This window comes from Dipodomys ordii, unplaced genomic scaffold (genome assembly GCF_000151885.1).
Source record: "Dipodomys ordii isolate 6190 unplaced genomic scaffold, Dord_2.0 Scaffold33, whole genome shotgun sequence".
Taxonomy (NCBI): Eukaryota; Metazoa; Chordata; class Mammalia; order Rodentia; family Heteromyidae; genus Dipodomys; species Dipodomys ordii.
In genome coordinates, this window is record NW_012267249.1 from 10,445,952 (window position 1) to 10,466,997 (window position 21,046).

Consider the following 21,046-nt stretch of genomic DNA (forward strand, 5'->3'; position numbering starts at 1 on the left):
CCTTTTTTGTTTCTTCAAACAGTCTACTATATTGGTTAGGTTGGCCTTGAACTCATAATACTACCTCAGTATTATGGGTTTATAGATCTGCTATATAGTATTTGGATTCATAAAACTTTAATTTTAATATTTTGGTAGTAGTAGGGACTGAATTCAGGGCTACCCACTTGGCAGGTAACTGCTTTTCTTCTTCAGCCAAAATCCAAATCCTCCATTCCATTTGGATTTTTTGTTTTGTTTTTTACAATTTATGATTATTCTAAATGTCAATACATTTCATTATATGGTACCAAAAAATGTGTCACTACCATGACAAATGCATTCAAACTATTAAAACTGTCAAGCTAATTGTGTAGGATATAAATTTCTGACTGAAACAAATTATCATTAGATACAAATACTCTCTGTTCTTTTATTTGAAAATGACAGATTTGCTTGTTCATTTTGCACTAACATTTAATAATGACTATTTTGTGTCATTGGCCTTGGCCTTGACTCATGCTAAGGTCCAAACAATTTCATAAACTCTTGCTTTTGGTTTACTAATATGTATGCCAACGCAGTAAAAAGGCAAAAAAAAAAAAAAAAGGTCAAAAAAGGTCTAAGAAAGAGTCCATGGACCACACTTTAAGAACCACTAGCTACTGTAACATTGAACCTTACAAGAGAGGCAAGATTGAAATGTTATCATTATCCATTTACCCTACACAAATCAAGACTGTTTATGAAGCTAAATGCTCTAGGATATAGAGAAAACTTAAAATACCAAAGATTTTGTTTTGCTTAGGATTTATTTTTTATTATCTTTAAGTAATTGTACAAAGGGCATGTAAATTTTAAAGCCACTGAAATTTATAAATCTCTAATCCCCCATCAGCTTTAAATGGAGCAGAAATGCAGAGACCAGATCCAATTGGCTTGGAAGAATTGGAAAATATCCTGGTAGCATACAGAAACATAATACTGTTTTCACTTAAGTTTTTCCACCAGCAAAATAATACTTTACATAATTTCTGGATACAATTAGTTAATAGAAAAAAATATTTATTGTATTTTGGTGAAGAATAAAAACTGTGGTTGAATTTGCAGACATCAGATAACTTCACACCTCATAGTTGCATCCTAGACATAAATCACACAAACAATGAGAAACAATTGCCTCTGTGAACAATGCAATTTACAACGTTCAGCCAGTAGATTTTCTACATAACTAACACTACTTTCAGCTAATCATCATCAGAGCAACCCATCAATATAAATCAGAAATGCCAGATTTGACAACTATTATGATCATAATTGCTACATTAAGGAAGTTAGCAATTCTGAAAATTTACTTTGAATATTCTATGTCCTGAGGGTTGTACAGTTTATTAAGATGTTTCCACTGGATTTTTTAAAGATATATATTTCTTATAAATAAAACACTTGAAGAGTTCTTCAGGATGCTTTATATTTTAAAATGCAAAAAAATTCTACAGAAAACAGTAGTTAGGTTTGATTGTAAAAACTGAAGTTATCATATATACAAAAAGATTTTACTTCACTTGTGACATGTCCTTTACCTTGTATCACATTTAACACTTCATTAGATGATCGTTTTCCCATAATTATCAGGAAAAGTGGAAACTGATCTGTTTTCTGAGTCCGAATGGTTTGTGCAACAACACTGCCGAAATGTCTATTGCACATTGTCAGAAACCTAAAATAAGACAAAATCCAAAATAAGTTTCAAGCTAGAAAGTTTACTAGTAGTACAACAATAACCTTAGTATTGTTTATGTAAGAATTTAAGACAACTTGCTTTATATATGTAAAATCTTGCTACACTGAATTTTCATCTAAATTTTAAATGGTTATGACACAGGAAAACATGAATTATACCCTAATTGATGTCTGGAACTGACAGTGTAGGGCTCTTAGTATTAAATATTGCAAGCTGTATTGCCTAAATTATGAGGTAGAAAAAAACAAAGAGAGAATTTCTTAACTAGGAGAAAAAAAATATAGCATGGTACAAAGGTAAATTGACTAGCATCATTCTAAGAAACAGAATTCAACAACATTTTCAAAAGTCTTTAGAACCAAGAATTGTACTTTAGATTTGTGTTTTCTCTAATAGTAGTAGTAGGTTTTCTAGTTTTGTACTTTGTATGGGATAAAAATAATAATTCTAAGCTTTTGACCAAAAAAAGCTTAGAGATATTAGCATATTGAAGTCTAGCATTAGTATTCTTAACACGATCTGGAATAAATGAAAAAACTGATAAAGCTTTTCTCTTCTATTAGAGGACTGTTTGAAATTAGCATTTCTTTCAAGAGAAAAGGGTAGCTTATGATATGTTTTCAGATCTGATGGTAAAAAGTAAATGTCATAATAATAATGAATTATGAAAGACCAAATGCAAATATAGAATGCTTTAATAAGATCCAATTTAATAAAGTCTGTAAAAATAATGGACTTTTAATAACACAGGTCACAAAAGGCAAAACAGTGGAAATTCTGGAGACTAGCCACTGGTACTGGCTTATTAATTCTTAATTATGTTCATAAAAGGCAACTTAAATCGTGTGTTTTCTTATGCCTTATGATAATATTTTAGGTAACAACTCCTCTGAAATGTATGTTCTAGCTGATGAGCAAAGTCCTGTCGTCACACGCATTAGAAGGTAAATCTATTTGAAAAGACAAACGGCATTAAAATGTCATATGCTCAGATTCATTTGATAACCAAATCCAAAACAGAATCAAACCTCTTAATTTTTAAAGCCAACATATTTTCTGTCTATAAAAATTTATTTCAGAATTTTAGGCTGCATGTTTTGTAAAATATGTGCTGTGACTATAGAAAGTTGATATTGTTAAGAGTGACTAGGACTGTCACCAAGAGTGTCAAGATAAGTTAGCACCATTGCAATAAGTTCATTGGGAGGCAGGTTCATATACACATTTAGAGCAGCAATAAACAGACCTCATGGCAATTTGAAATGACAAGGCCTTAAGAAATCCATTGTCAGCCATGAAATATCAGTGCCCCCATGAAAATTCAAATCTTCACATTCCACGACTATTATGGGATAAAAGGTTCAAGCAGCCTAAGTCTCCATACCAAATTTCACACCCATAGAGCTTTAACTCATCAACAGGGATGTGTAGATCAGGAGACTAGCAAGTTAGGATCTCATTTTTCTTTCTGCTCCGTACTAAAACATTTGAAGTCAGTCTTGACCCTGATCTGATCATTGGCAACCTCTAAAATTAAAGATGTCAAAAAACAGTTGGAATGCTATTTCCTACAAAAGGGAGAAAATAAGTCCTTGTTGCTTTCACACCAATGGATTAAATGGATATCACACAGTAGATGCCCGTCGCAGCACTAGCCTCACAAGAGATATTAGATACTAGCTAAACAGGATACTCCCCCCCCCAAAAAAAAAAAAGAAAGGGGAAAAAATGAGTGAGCAAGCACGCCAGAGAGTAGAAAAGAGGAGAGATAGAAAAAAGGGAGAAGGAAAAATGGCAAAAGGAAGACAGAAAGGAGAGGAGAATCAGGAAATATTTCAGTTCAAAACAAGAAAACAGACATTGAGAAAAACCATTTTAAGCGAAAATGTGCTTCTCATAATTAAAATTACTTTCTTCTCTTTGAACAGGCAGATGACCTAGTAGTAGGACCAAAACTCAACCCCACATTCATCAATCAGCTGTCATGAAGGAAGTTTCTTCAATCATTGAATACCAGCAGTTTCCAACCTACATAGTAAATGAAGCAAGGGGAAATGGTTCTGTGTGATTAAAAAAAACTTTTTTTACTACTTGAGTAAACCAAACAAGAATAAGAGTTGCCAAATAAATCCCTTGAAACCAAAAGTTAAAAATGACAAATTTGAACAAAACAAAACGAAAAAACCCAGGATGCTTTAACTAAGGGTATATATAAGATGAGGGAAGAAGAAATGATTCAATGGTGGGGGGGATTTATCACAAAGCTGGTGCATTTGTAACCTTCAAGTTCTACTACAATTATTGAAAACTAAGTCTGGGAAGATACAGTGGTTCAAATCAAAAGTTTAAGGAGGAAACAAATGGAAGAACTGATGGTTAGGATATATTAATCATCAGTACAAATAAAAATTTCAGTCTCTGAAGTATATATCTATCTTGCTAAGAGAAACCAGCATTACTAATAAATTAGATACAAGGGAAAAATAATGTTTTAACTCAAAACAAGATATAGTTCAGTCTCTCGATCAAAGTAAAAATAATGTGGCTCACTAACTTTTACAACATTAAGTATATATTAATGGAACCTAGCAATTTAGTGGGAAGGAGATGAATTCCAGTTTTTGCCTAATAAATATACCAAGTACAATTTAAAAAAAGAAACATTTGATTTAAAAATGTAAGCTACAAAAATAGATGAATGGATAGAGAAAAATGTAGTATACCAGGGAATATTATTTAGCCATAAAGAAAAATAAAATAATTTCACTTTCAGGAAAATGAATAAAACCAGAAATCATTATATTGAGTAAGATAAGCCAGGCTCAATAAGCCAAGTAGCATGTTTTCACTCATTTGTGGAATTTAGTCCTAAATGATACACATATACATATATACATACTTAAATACATATATATAGAGAGAGACACACACAGACACACACATATGCACACATATATAACAGGATTTTAAATGTTTGAGGGAATAAGGAGAAGGGGAAAGATGGAAAAAGAATGACGGAGATGAGTAGTATTGAAATACATTTTGTCTATGTATGAAAAAAAGAGACAAAAAAAAACTGCCAGTAAGAGTTATTATTTCAATGTGACTTTCATAAGTTTAAAGATTACTTAGGTGAAAAGTGGAAATAACACTATCTTTAAAGCCCTAAACATTGGTAACAATGGTTAAATTTATAATAGTATTTAATATTTTTATCATCATTATTATCATGATAAAATGATAGAACTAGGTCAACACTTAGAGAGCTTTTGCCCAGTAAGATACAGTATCAATGAACTGCTGACTAAATGAAAATAGTTACTGGTTTTATTTTCATTCAGAAAATGAATACATTTGAAAAGTAAGAAAATACAATTATAGATGCTGTAACTATTAATTGCTACAAAATTTTAACATTGAAAAGAGGATGCATTCCATTTTCTTTTTAATACATTCATATTTAATAAAGGTAATTAATATAAAATACCAAAATTTCTGACTGCTTATCTTTTAAAAGGTAGGAACTATTTCTCCAAAATGAAATGTTTAATAATGCTGATAGTCTTCTCCAAAATTATCAAATAGTTTGAGACAAATCTTCTGTATGCACTTTCTTAGCTACAGCTGCTTGCCTTTTTTTAATCCTATTAAGCCTATTAAGATGGTTTATTTTGCCAGTAATAAGCCTCATTTTTATATACATATTCATTCATATGTTCAAGATATATTCTGATTCACAGAAAACCAAAACATAAGATAACGAAACTTAGAGGTTGTTTACCTAGCTAGCTAACACAGAATTCTTCTTTCTTTTCATTCTCCTGTTACTAGGAAAATAAAGCCAAAGTCCTCTAAATTGTGAAAGGAGAATAGTCAAGAATGTCTAAAGCAGGCCAGCCAGTGTTATTCCCTGCTACATCATTCTCTTAAATTAGCATGCCCATTCTACTGTTTAATTAATTTCTGGAGTTACCATAGGAAATAGTGTGTAGCATGGGTTGGCATAGAACTCATTTTCATTTGAAGGTAGCTCTGTATTTTGGAAGTATTCCTCAGCCTTTGTTTCAAATTAAGTAAGGTAAATAGGGTACGTGACTAAAGTGGAGAAGGTAATTATAAATGTAATAATCCTCAACTTTTACTGGCTTCAAAATCAAACTATGGAGTTTATTTAAATGAAGTCAACTTTCTCATTTAAATCCTTAGAGATTCTAATTCAAGACTTGAGTTAAAACCCAGAAAACTTCCTAATAGGCTCCCTACTAGGTGATTTTTATCCTTAAAAAAAAAAACACTTCTGAAGGCATAAGACTGCTATTCTCATATATTTTATTGCTGAAAGTAGTTCTTATAGAGGTCATCCTCAAAACATTGTGGGCAATGGGACTCTACTGGACTGAGTAGACACAGAAGTGACTACTTTGAAAGTATTAACTCCCAGTTGTTTCCTTAGTATCAGTGAGTTCTAATCTGATGTGAGGCAAACAGGCAAATGCTTCAAAATTTTGAAGTTCCAGGTTACAGAGCAAAAAACAAAGTAGAAAGGGAGATTATAAAATTATAATGACTAGGAAAAATCTCACTGAAAAATGAGATGTCAGTTACACTGTCTATTTATTGTAAGTCTTCTCTTCAAATATATCTTGTCCTTCTTAAAATCTTTAGCTGGATCAAATCTTTAGGCTGAGACTGGATCTATAAGAAGATAAGAAGCCAGCATGTGACATGGCTGAATAATATTTCACTGAGTATATTCTGCCATGTTTATAACAATTCATTTATTTTATACACACACACACACACACACACACACACACACACACATCTACATACACACACACACACACACACACGTTTTTGTTTTTTGTCCCCCCTCACCCCTCCCTCCTTCGGAGCTGTGCCTGAGGCTCCTTTAGCCCACTGCTGGCATTCTACCACTTGAGCCACAGTGCCACTTCCTGGCTTTTTCTGTGATTACTTGGAGATAAGAGTCTTGCAGACTTTCTGTTCTGGGTTGGCTCCAAACCACAACACTCAGATCTGGGCCTCCTGAGTAGCTAGGATTATAGGCAGGAACCACTGAAAACCAGGCTATTTCTAGTTTTTAATTACTATAAAGAATACTAGAATAAAAACACTAAATTTTTTCCTTAAAGTCTGTGGAGTAGAATTACTAAGTCAAAAGGTAAAACTATTAAATGGCTACTGATATATATTATGAAACTGTTCTCAAAAAGAATGGCACAATGCCTTTATATGTAGACTGTATGTATGTTAGACAACCAAACCAAATTATAAGCAATTTTATAAAAAATAAAGGACAAGATTTGGGAAAAAGCAATGCTCACCTGTTTAAAGTTTACAAACAGTAACAGTAAACTGTTAAGTGGGTCAATATATTGGCAGTCAAGAGTTTTCATGAACTAATTTTGTTTTGGTTGTGTTAGGGATCAAACACAGGGCCTCACTCATGTGAGGAAAGCATGAGTGGCTACTTCTTATGGCTATTCTCCCTTAAAACTATATAACTTCCTAATCAATCCTCTTGTCAGCATTAATCACTCATTGTTAGAAAGGATTTTAGACAGTGACAGTTTAATGACAGGGGTGTACCTAATCTGTAAAGGACTATTTTAAAATTTTTGGAGAAGAGACAATAATCCTGAGTAGATAACTGGCTTATTCTTATCACTACTGGTTGAGTATCCTTAATCCAAAAAAACCTAAATGTCATCATATGGTATCCCCTCAAATTTCTGATTTTGATTGGTAGAACTTTGAAATGACACACTTCTGATCTCAGGCATTTCAAATTACAGCAAGAACATAAACATTAAGGACATGCAAAATAACAGTAAGCTTAATTTTTCTAGAATCTTAGTTGGGGCAAATAATAGAAAACAACTAATTCAATTTCCTATTAATTTCAGAAATTCTTTCCTTAGCAATATAAAAAGGAGATTAATTTTCCAGGTACTGTTTAGGAAAGTGAATATATAAAAGCTATACAACATTTCTTCTGTTTTTCCTTTTGCCAATCAATAAATATTAAAGGCCTATTAAATATATGACAAAATCAGATGTGGTTTTTGTCCTTACGACACTAAGAATATTTTGACTTTGACAAATCTAGACCTTCAAATAATAATCTGGTATATGACTAAGCCTTAGATTTAGTGGTTTAGATTAAATGCTAGAGGAACATACAAAAAGGCAGTAAGGGCCTAAGTCAGGGGAACTTTACATTGGAAGGTAGTACTTCTGGACAAAAAGGGAGCCACCTGCTTCCTAATACCTGATACCTAACATATATATTTTACATATATATTACATATGTGTAACATATAACATAATAATAACAGACAAGGTAGGAATTATTCCAAGTAGCATAGTATTTTGGGAAGAGCAAAGATTTTGGAAGCAAACAAATCTGATACTGTCACTTACTAGGTGTTTCTTTGGACAACCTTATCTGTCTGAGCCTCAGCTTTTTCATTTATAAAATGGAGATAATTGTTCTGTGGATTAATTGATACTGTTTCTTTTTCCTCTCTTTTATATGCTTCAAAGATGGCTTTCCCTTCTCATCAATTACTAATATAATGGAATGTTTTCTAAGTTTATTACTACTTAACTTTTAGAGTTTGTATCATCACCATCATAAGAAAAAGGTTCTATTGAAGAGATTTGAAATACAGACACATGCACATACATACACAGACATATTTCTTGATCTAGTCATATACTGATTTGTTTCACCTGCCAAATTTAGACTTTGTGATTTTATCATATGAAACATTTCCACAGCTGGGCTCTGTTAGCCCACACATGTAATCCTAGCTACTCAGGAGGCTGAAATCTAAGGATTGTGGTTTGAAGCCTGCCCAGTCAGGAAAGTTTGTGAGACTTTTATTTTTTTTTAAGTTCTTTAATATTTTTATTGTCAAGGTGATGTACTGAGGGGTAACAGTTATATAATTAAGCTAATAAGTACATTTTTTGTTAAACTCTGTGAGACTCATCTCCAATTAACTGCCAAAAATAAGCCAGAAGTGGAGTTCTGTCTCAAGTGGTAGAGTGTGAGTCTTGAGCAAAAAAGCTCAGTGACCGTAGCTGGGTGCCGGTGGCTCACCCTGTAATCCTAGCTACTCAGGAGGCTGAGATCTGAGGATCGCGGTTCAAAGCCAGCCCGGGCAGGAAAGTCTGTGAGACTCTTATCTCCAATAAACCACTAGAAAACCGGAAGTGGCGCTGTGGCTCAAGCGGTAGAGCACTCACCTTGAGCTGAAGACCACAGGGACAGCACTCAAGCCCAGAGTTCAAGCCCCATGACCAACCAACCAAAAAAAAAAAGGTCAGTGACCATGCTCTGAGTTCAAGCCCCAGACTGGCTCCAAAAATAACAAAGCATTTCTATCATCATTTATCATATTTTATATTACATATGTATATATAATGTACAAGACATTTTTTACATAAAATCCTTTTATATTTGAAAAGAATGATTATTCCACTGATAAAATTAGAAATAAATTTACTATATATATAATTTAATAAATACATTTCTCATTTAACAAATTGATTTCTAATATACTAAATTAGATATAAATAATATGTAAATAAGTTTGCCTAATGAATAGTTATATATTATCTTGGATAACAGATAAATAGATGAATTTTCTCTAATGGCTAAAAAAGAGGAGGAAAGCCTTACTAGAAACTTGGAAGGCCTTTAAAACATAAAAGTCCAACAGCACAAAATATTAGCAGGTCAGTCACTCCTTAAGGGTTCTAAGCAACAATTAACTACAACTTAGCACTTGACAAAGTCTCCTTTGGAATAGTTGATGTCTGACAGAACTGAATGTATATAGACTGTCTAGGGTTTTCTTCTAGGCTCTATACCTATACTGATATCATCCAAAAGGAACATTTAAGGACCATATCACACCTCCCTAAAGAATTACCATTACTGAAAAAAGATTTAACTCAAAGCTCTCTGCTTTTATAGAAGATTAATAAAGACCTATTTAAAATAATGTTTTGAAAAACACAGAAGACAATTGTTTATTACTTTTTTTTTGGCAGTTCTGGGGCTTGAACTCAGGACTTGAACAATATCTCTGAGCTTCTCTGACTCAAGATTAGCACTCTACTACTAGAGCCACATCTCCACTTCCAGCTTCTTGTGCTTATGTGGTACTGAGGAATCGAACCCAAGGCTTCATGCATGCTAGGCAAGTGTTCTACCCAGCTCCTGTTTATTACTTTTCTTACAACTCCCAAGTAGAAAATCATTCAGCAAAATTTACCCTTGAATTTAGTGTCAGGAAATCTTAAGATGAATATATAAAGCTTTCATATACCAGACAGTAAGAATCATAAACCATTAAACTCTAGGGCACATTATCTGGTACATAAAAAAATAAAAAAACTAAGAAAAGTAAACTGAATGGATAGACAAATGAATGAAAATATATTCTCATTTAACTGCTAGAATTAGGGCTGAATTTGGTGTAAATACTAACAACTAGAATTAATGATGATGGAATTACTTTAATCTGAGGATACATTAATATCTTGATTTTTAAGCTACCAGTAAACTTATGCTGAGTCCCCTATAAAATACAGAGAAGTTGCTTATAGAATGGTGAATATTTATGAATACTTAGAATATAGAAGTAATGACCGGAGGCAGTAAATCCATCTCGATCAGGACATGTGTAAGAATGAAGCAAATTATCAAGAATAATGTCACAAGCCAGGTGCTGGGGCCTCACATACGGAATCCTAGATACTCAGGAGGCTGAGATTTCAAAGATCATGGCTAAAGGTAAGGCAGAGAGAAAAATCCTCAAGATTTATTTATTAAGTTATTTTCCAAAATAACCAGAAAAAAGCTGGGCTGAACTCATGGCTCAAGTGGTAGAACACTAGTCAAGCAAGGAAGCAGAGAAAGCACAAGGTCCTGAGCTCAAATCGTGGTATAGGCCAAAATACAAATAAACTAACAACAAACAAGCAAACAATGGTGTCTAAGTAGAGATAATAAGGGGTTAGAGTCTCATGAGTGAGTGATAAAATTCGGAAAAGTTAACAGAATCAGAGTCTTCAAAGCCTAATTGCATTAATAGAGAATGGCAAAAATCAGGATTAATATCAGCTCAAGTTGGAAAACAAGTGCATGCTGGTGGAGGTGATTTCAGGTGACTCCGTGAGTTCCACAGAAACCAGTAATCAAATTCCAGAATGGATTGTCCAAAGCACCAGAAAAACTTTTTTTTCTGGAGCATGATACTCAATCCTCCTACTTTTAGAAAAGGATTAGTCTAGATACACTAAAATGAAGAACAATGGAAGAAACTAATTATGCTTGGTAGTAAAGGCAGGATAAACAGGGTAAATGAGAGCTGATAAAGGAGTAAGAGAAAGGCATATTTCAAGAAACTGCATTAGAACCAAAAGGAATTATAGAAAGTCTCTACAGACTCACTATAAAAAACTTTTAGAGCAGCTTAAAAACTATACTTTTGAAGCTTTCAGTTTTCTTTCCTAGTAGTATATCGGCAGAGATTGGAGCAATATCACTTAAGCATATTATAGGAAGAAGGCCCTTACGGCTGCAAATTGCATCATTAAACAGGTACAATTCATTAATCACCCCGCGTAATATTTGGTGAAACTCATGTTAATTTGTTCCCCAAGCAAAAATATTAATGTCTCATACTCTTATATTCCCCATAAGGCTTTGTACACATTAATTATTCAGTACATGCTTGTTGTTGAATCATCCTACATGGCAAAGTCTTGGGACAAGAAGCATTATGTAGCAGAATGGATATGTATAGTTGGTATTTCAATCTTGGAAAGTCATTTGGATGACCGTTATTAAGTTATAGAACTTCTCTAGGCACAAAATAGTTTCCTCATGTGAAACGAGACCATTACTACTTACCTTGTCAAACTATGGTAAAGATTACATAAGGTAATATACATGAAGGAAGTTATACAGTAGTGTCTTGACACTTTAAATAGGTGGCTTAATAGTTGTAGTTGTTATTAGCTGTTCTTTTTTTTTTAAGCAGTAGGGATAATCTTGCTTTTAGCTATTAATATTCTTTCAGTTGATACCCCTTACAAGTAGCATGAGCTTGGAAGTCAGTTTTTAGTGACAAGAAGCTGCCTTTAAATGTAAAAGAGAAAGAAACCAGAATTCATTAAAGATTCTCTATTAAAATAACTGAGGAAATCATCACAAGATAGTTAGGACAGCATGTTCTACCTGTTTATATAAAATTTACTAACGCTTATTTAAAAAATGGAATCTTGCTGGGTGTAGTGGTTCATACCAGCAATCTTAGCACCTGGGAGGCAGAGGTAGAAGGACTGTGAGTTTGTAGCAGTCATATAATAAACTATTGTAGAGATGATAAACTATTGTAGAGTAATTTAGTTGGGAACTTTTCAGATACTCCTTTCCTATTGTAACTGAACAACATAATTTCTCAGACTGAGGTACAGAAACCAACAATTCTTTATTTTACAAATACCCACATGATATTCCTTCCCTAGCTGTGATGTATGAAATTGTAAATTAAAGAGGACTTTTTTGGTGCAGCTATCTTGAGGAAAATAAATAGATATGAAAGTAACCTCTTTGGGATTCTTTAAATTGTTGCTCTGACTACAGACTGAGTGAATTAACAGGAGGTAAAATGTCAGATGGCCATTTCTTTCTTAAGAAAGAAATCCCTTTAGTCAGTCTTGTACATGAGAATAATACAAATCTATCACTCTTCTCTGTCACTTTTAGTACAATCAAGTTCCAAAATATAAGCATATGTTTGAGGAATGGAAACCAAATCTCATCCCTAATGAGTTTTGTTTTTTTTTCACATAAGAAACAACATTCTACTTTAGTCTCCACTTCAAAGTATTAGAGACTTTTCCTTCTGGGTAGATAATAGCCAGCAGATTAGGTCAGTAAGACGAGTGGGCACGAAAAGTGTTTTGGTTGCCTATCCAGAGTGACAGGCAATGGGCAAAGTATTATGGGAACTAGATTCAACATGTAATTTTATATAACTGAACCAACATGTTATATACTATTTCTGATTTAGTACCAGATTTCATTAAAGAGCAGAAGAGAAATATGCCACTAATGGAAAGCATAGGTGATATGTCTTCAGAAACATGAACGTTAGTTATTAATGGCAGAGCAGTTATGAAAAAAAATCTTTTGAGACCTTTTCAATTTCAGATAAGAAGAAAAGAAAAAGACTTGGTAAGTTCATTTAAGACTTGGTAAATTCATTTAATGTCAGTCTTAGAATTTGTTTCATGAGATGGGTCATCATTTGTAATCTATATAAATAAGGAGTCAGGTACCTCTGGCATTAAAGTTTTTTGAGGCTGTATATCTAAAACACAAGGTGCTCAGCTAGCTGCTGGTGTGTGTGTGTGTGTGTGTGTGTGTGTGTGTGTGTATTTATATAATTATGTAAAGTACACTACAAGGTGTCACAGGAAAAGAAAGGCTTTAGCAACAAATTACAAGGAGCCAGGACTTGGTATTACACTCAGACATCATGTATCTTGAGAAGGTGATAATTTTTTACATCCTGTGACTCTTAAAATCAAGACTTCTGGAATATCCAACACACAGTCTAGGAGAAAAAACATGGGCAGTTTGACAAAGTAACAAAAACAAAAACAAGATTTGTATGAGCAAATTAGGATCCAACAAAATTTATAAAGTAGTTCTTTTGGACTAATTGTCAATTGTATTATTACCTTTGTATGGTTCTTTTCTAATAATAGTTTTTCATATGGACTGTCCACTGATAACTAAGTTAAATGCATTTTCTGAATAGCCGTAATTACATTAATATGGAAGAAAAACATGCTTCCTCCTCCCACAAATGCTTGCATTAGACATATACCATGCATATACCATCAGACAATTATAATTGCGGGACTAGATACTAGTGTGGGAAGTATCCAAATCAGAGTAGAAAAGCTATGTTAACTGGTAATTTTAAATGATCTCAAAGGACATTTTTTAAAGTACAGTCTGTTTGAAAAAGAGCAAAGTGTGTATTATAGACCACTTATAGTCATCAACTATATCACAGAGATTGGTTTGTTCTTAATAGTAAGAGGCCATCACCTTTTCTCCATTCACTTTCTACCTTCCTTTCAATACTATCAGGAAACTATTCACAAGTGCACTCCTGGACAAATGCTGAGCAGTAATTATGACTTGCTGACAAAGAGATATGAACAATTACTGAGCCCATTTTGAAACCCTACACTAATAAAGTCATTAGATGCTGCCCTTGCCATGATCCTTCTAAAAGCTTCTGAAGTTACAAGAACACACGGCATTGTTTGCAGGGACAATTGCTGCTGGCAGAACGCAAACCTTGAGTTAAACCATGCTGCAAATTGATCTTGACATTCTGTTAAGACCGCCACTAAAAATCAAAAGCAGAGGAGAAAAGGAGAAAATGAGTGGGTAGGATGTAATCATGGAACAGGAGGGGTTCCTCCTCACCTTCTCTCCTCCCTCTTCACAAAACAAACCAGGGAGAAAATGACAAACTCTCCTGGTGTTTTGGAACCTTTATTTTAAAGCATTAATTAAGCCCTTGACCTGGGATGTTTAGGATGGCAATACACTTCCTTTAAAAGCACTGGAAGGAAAATGTTACACAAAGGGAAAAAAGAAGCTTGGAAAAATAATATGGAAATCTGGCATGAAGACTCACTGGAAGTCTTAGACCCTGACCACACGTTCATCTGCTTTATCAGTTACTCCTACAGAATCCATATTTGCTCCTAGGGTACCAGCTGGAAATTAACACTCCTTGTGTCTTCCATGCAGACCCTGCACCTGGGCCATATTTGCCAGATCAAATCAAAGTGTAGGGTTAAAGTAATATGGTCACTGAGCTTCAGATAGGCATGAACTACTAAGTAGTTGGAATTAAGGCTAAACCACTGTGAATATGGCTAATTACTGAGATGGAAAGTACTATGAAAACAACCTACATAAGTGATTTAAGTCAATTAGCTCTTGCCAAGGAATATTGAATACTAAGACTAACAAGTACCTGTCAATACAGCAGCTGAAGTTTTCAGTGACCTGAAATAGGGAACTCATGAGCATTAAGTTTAAAAGCTAATATCCAGAGGCAATTTAATTGTCTGAACAATGGTACTGCATATATAAAATTTAACAATACTATAGGATGTTACATGAAACTTAGACACTATTAGAAACTCCTAGAAAACTATTTGAAGTTAGTCTAATACTATAGAAATAATGTACAACGAATGTCAGACTTTACAGTTTGTAGCATGCATATTGATGTGCAAAACAATTTTCCTCCAGGAATTTACAAATAAACAACGAATCCTTCCATAGTCATAGGCAGGGGATTACTGAGCACTACCATAAGTATATTCAATTTTGATTTACAAGTTTTTTAGAATTGGTCTATGCCAGCACCTATATTTGCTACACTTGTGGACCCTCATGATCATAAGAGACAACCACAAACTACTTATTCCTGATTAACACTATAGTTTACTGTGTACACAAGTGATGTGGCCTTCCTGGATGAAGCAACTTTCACCACAGGAGATACTTGTGCCACTATTCCATGAACCTAAGGTGTCCAAACAGCTTTAATAGAAGGAAGCAAATTAATAGTTATTTGTTATTAATTACTGCTAAAAGGGAATGTGCCTTACTGCTGGGCACAACTCACCATGTAGCCAATCTAGCATTCTGGTTCTATAGAATTTAATCAATTCTACCATCATTACAGAAGGTTCAGTGTCACCCTAGAAAGGCATAATTTGAGTGGTCAATTGTTTCTGGGATATCACAGAAACATGATGAAATCTGCAGAAGAAGAAAAAAACCCTTTGGAATTACTAAATTAACTTACTTAGATTGGAGTTCAAGCCATTTCCAGATGGCCCCAGACCATGGTATTATGCAGCCAGCAGAAGACAAGGTACAGAGTATGGACATTTTTAGTTCATTTTGTAAGGAAAATGGAAGCCTTAGGGTTTTTTGTTTGTTTGTTTGTTTTTACGGTTAGTGGCTATAGGAGAAACAGAGAGACATGTAGTAGTGTTTCCAATGTCTTTGCTGTTACTGAAAGTAGTTCTGTCTTATCTACAATCTTTCAATAAGACTATTATTTGTTTACCGCCAACACAGTTTTTTTAAAAAAGGCATGGTGAAAAGCAATAAAATTATAGACATAGCACCTTAAGGAGTTGAGAACCTATGAGGGTGATAACCATATAAGTGCTATAAACACAAGCCTGTATACCAATATATAAAACATTAGGAACATATAGAAAGTACATTTTAACCTAGATGCAGGCAAGAGAAGGATAGGGAAATGCTAGGCTTCTTAAATGTGACATCTGTCCTGAATTTTAAGAAATTGTTCTTTCACAGCAAAGCATAATTCACTAAGAATACATTGTACTCTATTTTTATTGTGCTAGTTGAACCCATAATGATTTCTACATGATCCATACCTAAAGAGGCAGATCTCTGTTTAACGGGTTATCTATGTGCACATGCCAGTACTGGGATGAATCATTAAAGAACTTTTTTGGACTCATCCATTCCAGTTGGTTGACTGTAGTCCTCATTCTGGCTTAGAGTATACAAGATTAAATTAAGTGGCAGCTCCCACTCTTCTTTATCTCCTCTACAGTGAGCTCAATTATTCACCCTTCATTCTAAACACTTAATTCTTTTGTAAAAATAACAAAATCTGCAATCTAATAGTGTACAATATAAAAAACTTCAGTAAAATTCTGATTTCATCTTTCTGTGTGTCCTCTCTTTCAGATCCTTTTGTGATACTGAAGACATTCATTCTTATGGAAACCTGAACATACCTCATACATATTAACTCTTTATCTTGCTCACTAAACTATGAGTGTTTTGAGATTAGGATTGTGTCTTCTTTTCACCCTCACCTTCTTAGTACCATTCCTAGTTCACATTAAACATTCAGTCAGTATTTACTCAATGAATAAAAACAAAATAAGGTATAATATTGCCTCTTAAGGTATGTTTTAGACATGTCCAGAAGTGACTTTGCAGAATTTTGTTTATATCACATGTCTTTATTTCATTTACATCTGATTATTTCTGTCATGATCACTGATCAAATGAACAAAAAAGAAATTATACCCTCTAGCACATCTAAAGATTATTACCCTAAAGCCATGATAGACATGATAGACAATGAGACTACAGGATTTCCCAAGACAAAAAAATATTCTGAAATATTCTAAGCTCAATTGTAAATAAGCAAATCTGAAATTACAGCAATATTCTCAGATGAAATTGGATGCATAATTTATTTCCTAAATATTTATTTTCTTTCTCTTAGAATTTTGAAATGAGACAAATAAAATGAATGGCCCGTTCTATAGGAGATCGCAATTTAGTAAAGGAGATGACAGACATTAATCATTATTGCTAGTTCATGCTTTCAATGTTCCCAATGCATTTTATACAGACATGGATTGGTCTAAGTATTCAGTGGAAAAAGAAAACTTTTTAAGTAATTTTAGAAGTTGAAAATCACAACCATCAGCATCACAGAGGTCATGATATTTTATAGAAATATGTTTCTTAGCTGAGTGTGGTAGTCCACATTTCTAATCTTACCACTTCAAAGATTAAGGCGGAGTTGGATCAAGGGTTTGAGGAGGCTAGCGTGGACACTGTCTCAAAACTAAAACTACATAAACAAACAATAATAATCTTCGAAACAAAAGGCAACAACAATCTGTTAAATCTTAAAAACAAATTTTGTCAGAGAAATAGTGACATTCTTATTTATAACAAAATCAAAGCATTCATTTAGTTCAAAATCCTTCACTTCTGCAAACATCAGATATTTACAGAAAACTGTGATTGAAGGACTAATGTTCCTATAAGCTCAGAGTATGCATATTTCCTTAACCAAAAATGTATTTGCTCAACAAGTTCCTTACCATACTAGACAACAATGTCCAGAGCTAAAACATCAGATAGAATCCTAGAAAACCACTAAGAAATCATCGAGGCCTAGGATACTTGAAATTCATACAATTTGTCTAACTAGCATAACCAGATATGAGAACAGAAAAACTATCCAACAGGAATTTATTTTCAAACTGCATCTAAAATAAAGAAATAAATAAATGTAAACTCCAGAGTAACAATCTTATTTCATATACCTACAAATTGATTCATCATCTCCATATATTAATATGTACTATTTCAACTTGAGCAATATACATACAAATGATGGCTTAAATGTTGATATGGAGCCTAATGGTTAATAAATGCTAGGTACAGGTATTTTTTCTGAATGAAGAATATAAATGTGAAGTTTTTGTTATTCAAATAAATGATGCCATTAATTTGCATGTGGTATAAAAATCCAAGAAAGATCATGAAGCAGGACACCTAATTGACAGTTTTATTTATATGAGACTACAACAGTAAGAAAATCATAGCTCAGCTAACTCCCCTTTTAGCCAATAAATCAGTCACTCTTTTACAGTTTCATGCATCACAGGAAACTCACTCTTAATGTCTTTGGTGATATACCATTCTATGAATTTTTAGCCTTTATTTGTAAAATATGTATTTCTCATTTGCCTTAACAGTAATAATGAAACCAAGTAATTAATTATATTTGTTAGTTTAATATAAAGAAATGGACTGTCTTCAAAGTTTTTGATTTGTAAAGTGAAGAGAATTAGAACTTGAATAGGTACACCAATTATCTTAAATTCTTTAGAAACCATCTCATTCTTTCAGTGTGTTACTCTGTCATTGCTATCAATGTTTATTAAACTGAATTCCTCAATATTTCTATTTGCTATCCTTAGTATCACTTTTTATTCTCATGACAGTTAATAATGAGAGAGCAGATTTTAAAAACTGTAGACTGAAATATCCTATCATTCTTTCTAGTTGGTCCTGCAATTCATTGAGAAATAGCTCTAAAGCCTTAAACAAGGCCTTTATTTAGTGTTTTTAAAAAAGTGTCATAAGGAGTTAATAGGACACAGCTGTACTGGTTCTTTCTAATAAGCAGCTTCTGTCGCTTTGGTCACCACAGGTGTCTCTGTAACCTGCAAACTCTTATTACTAGTGTATCAAAGTTGTGCTACTTAACAGACTTCTTTAGTAAAATATAACAAAGCAATTACATGGCTGTTGATTGCCAGTCATAAAAAAAATCCTCAAACACTGTTTTTCAAAAGAAACTACACTGCAATTTTTTGTCATTGTAAAATAAAAGGAACTAAGGAATTAAATGGAGGATAGAACAAAATAACAGCAGGTAGCCCACTGAACTTAGCCACTACAGATGGTTTAGAAATAGTGTTTCCTTCTCCATCAAGTTGTAGATAAAAGAAAAGGGGGAGATTCCTTACTGCCAGTGAATGGCAAAAGATTTAGCCAAGTCTACAGTCTTATGTATTTTGCCTCATGAAAGACCTTCGATGCTGCATTTTTATCTGTTTTTGGCACTGCTTTTCATCACCTTTAACTGAGTGTGAATAATAACCTGATTTAATTTAAACAAATACAGGTGCTAAAGGTTCTTTATTTATGTATAACACGGAACATTTCCAAGGCAGAACGAAGTCATTCTAGGAAATTTCCTAACCATTTGCTTAAAGAAATGAAGTATTAGATGAAGAAATTGCTTCAACATTCTTTTGCTTCACATTTAAGGGAAGAATCATCTTTCTTTTCAGATTCAGAGTACATTAAATGAAGTCTGAATGTTGACCAAAACTTCAGTGAGCCATAAAATAATATAAAGACAAATCAGATGATTTCTAATTGTTCTATAATCGCTTAAATTAGGTAACTATAATAGGCTTGCCTTGAAATGAATTAATTTAATCTCCCTGTTTAAAAGCCAGAAGCCTGTGATTATGGCTGTGTTAACACACCCAAAATAGCATCATGGGATGTTATGGCCACATGTGTAATTAAACATGATGAATACAAATTTCATATGGGAACCCTAAGAAGCAAAATAATGAAGAATTATCACTTACAGATACTATGATTAACAAACTGAGTAAACTTATACTGACAACTAGGAAAGGGATTTTTTTCCCCCTATTGAGAATATGGATGCATTGCTGGCTGTGTGCAAAAGAATGTGTGCAATAAAGCGATCACATCAATTAGCATATGCTAGAGTTAAGCTATTACCAACTTCGCTGGACTAGTCCAGAATGTTCTGCCTTCACTAAAGTTATTAAAAAATAAACAGTACTAGGATTATATATTAGACATGCTACTATTAGCTTTTTATGAATATAATAGAACACTGATTTTCTTGAAATAACCCAACTTATTAGAAATGTACTTTAATCTGGGTTAGTAAAAAGACAAAAAAGCACATTTTGGTTTTCAAGTTATACTTGAGTTTGAAGAAGAGTCTTTTTTTAAAAAATATATAAGGTAAGGTATGTTTTTCACAAGTTGTAATAACTGTAGGTGTTAGCTATAATAAATAGCTTTTATCTAATAATGGCAGATAACTTAATGCTGAATATAAAAAATGTTTATGATGACAAGCCAAACACAATGACTTTATTGTATAAAAACAAATGCGCAACTTATAACTTGTGAACAACAGTATTACCTTGCTCTGTTGGCGTCCTTTGTCAGATCCCAAGCCCAGGTTATAAAATTTTGACTCAGATAAGAAACAATGGATTCAGCACAAAGCATTTGTGAGCAGAACACGTTGGTTAGTACACTTTCATCGTGGTGGAGGTAGATAGCAAGAAGCTTTCTCTGAAAAGAGGAAAAAAGACCAATTAAAATATCTCATAAAGTAAGGTGTCCTGAATTTTGGAGAGGAACATAAATGTATTATGAACAGCAGAGAAAAAATTAAAAGCTATTTCCCAACAAATCTACTAGCATGAATAAATTTTGCTCCCTTACACTTTAAAAGAGGATAATTATATCTAGTGTTACAGAGTGCTATATCAGAGTTCTGCTAACATGTTCAAATCCATCTCAAGCAGAAACTGACACAGAAGTTCATTTTCTTTAAATAAATCAGATTATTCTTTACCTTTAATGCATATTTTATAAAGGAAAATACTAACTCTGAACTACTCAACTACATATAACAGTCTCTTCCACTTGAAATGATCTGAAATAAAAGTTTTGCTTTAGTTCTACAAGCAATTTCAAAGCTCTTATTTATGGGTATGTAAAACTGCCATTTGAAAAGATGATAG

General features: G+C 33.3%; 1 protein-coding gene across 1 annotated transcript in view; it reads right to left on the reverse strand.

Annotated features, from left to right (window-relative positions):
- LOC105986065 (FAS-associated factor 1) overlaps positions 1-21,046 on the reverse strand; it is a 220,438-nt gene that overhangs the window by 76,386 nt on the left and 123,006 nt on the right. The window contains exons 8-9 of the mRNA XM_013016802.1: positions 20,437-20,591; positions 1,563-1,699 (exon numbers count right to left, since the gene is read on the reverse strand). Of these exons, the coding sequence (XP_012872256.1) occupies positions 1,563-1,699; positions 20,437-20,591 (292 nt within the window). The remainder of the gene's footprint in view (positions 1-1,562; positions 1,700-20,436; positions 20,592-21,046) is intronic.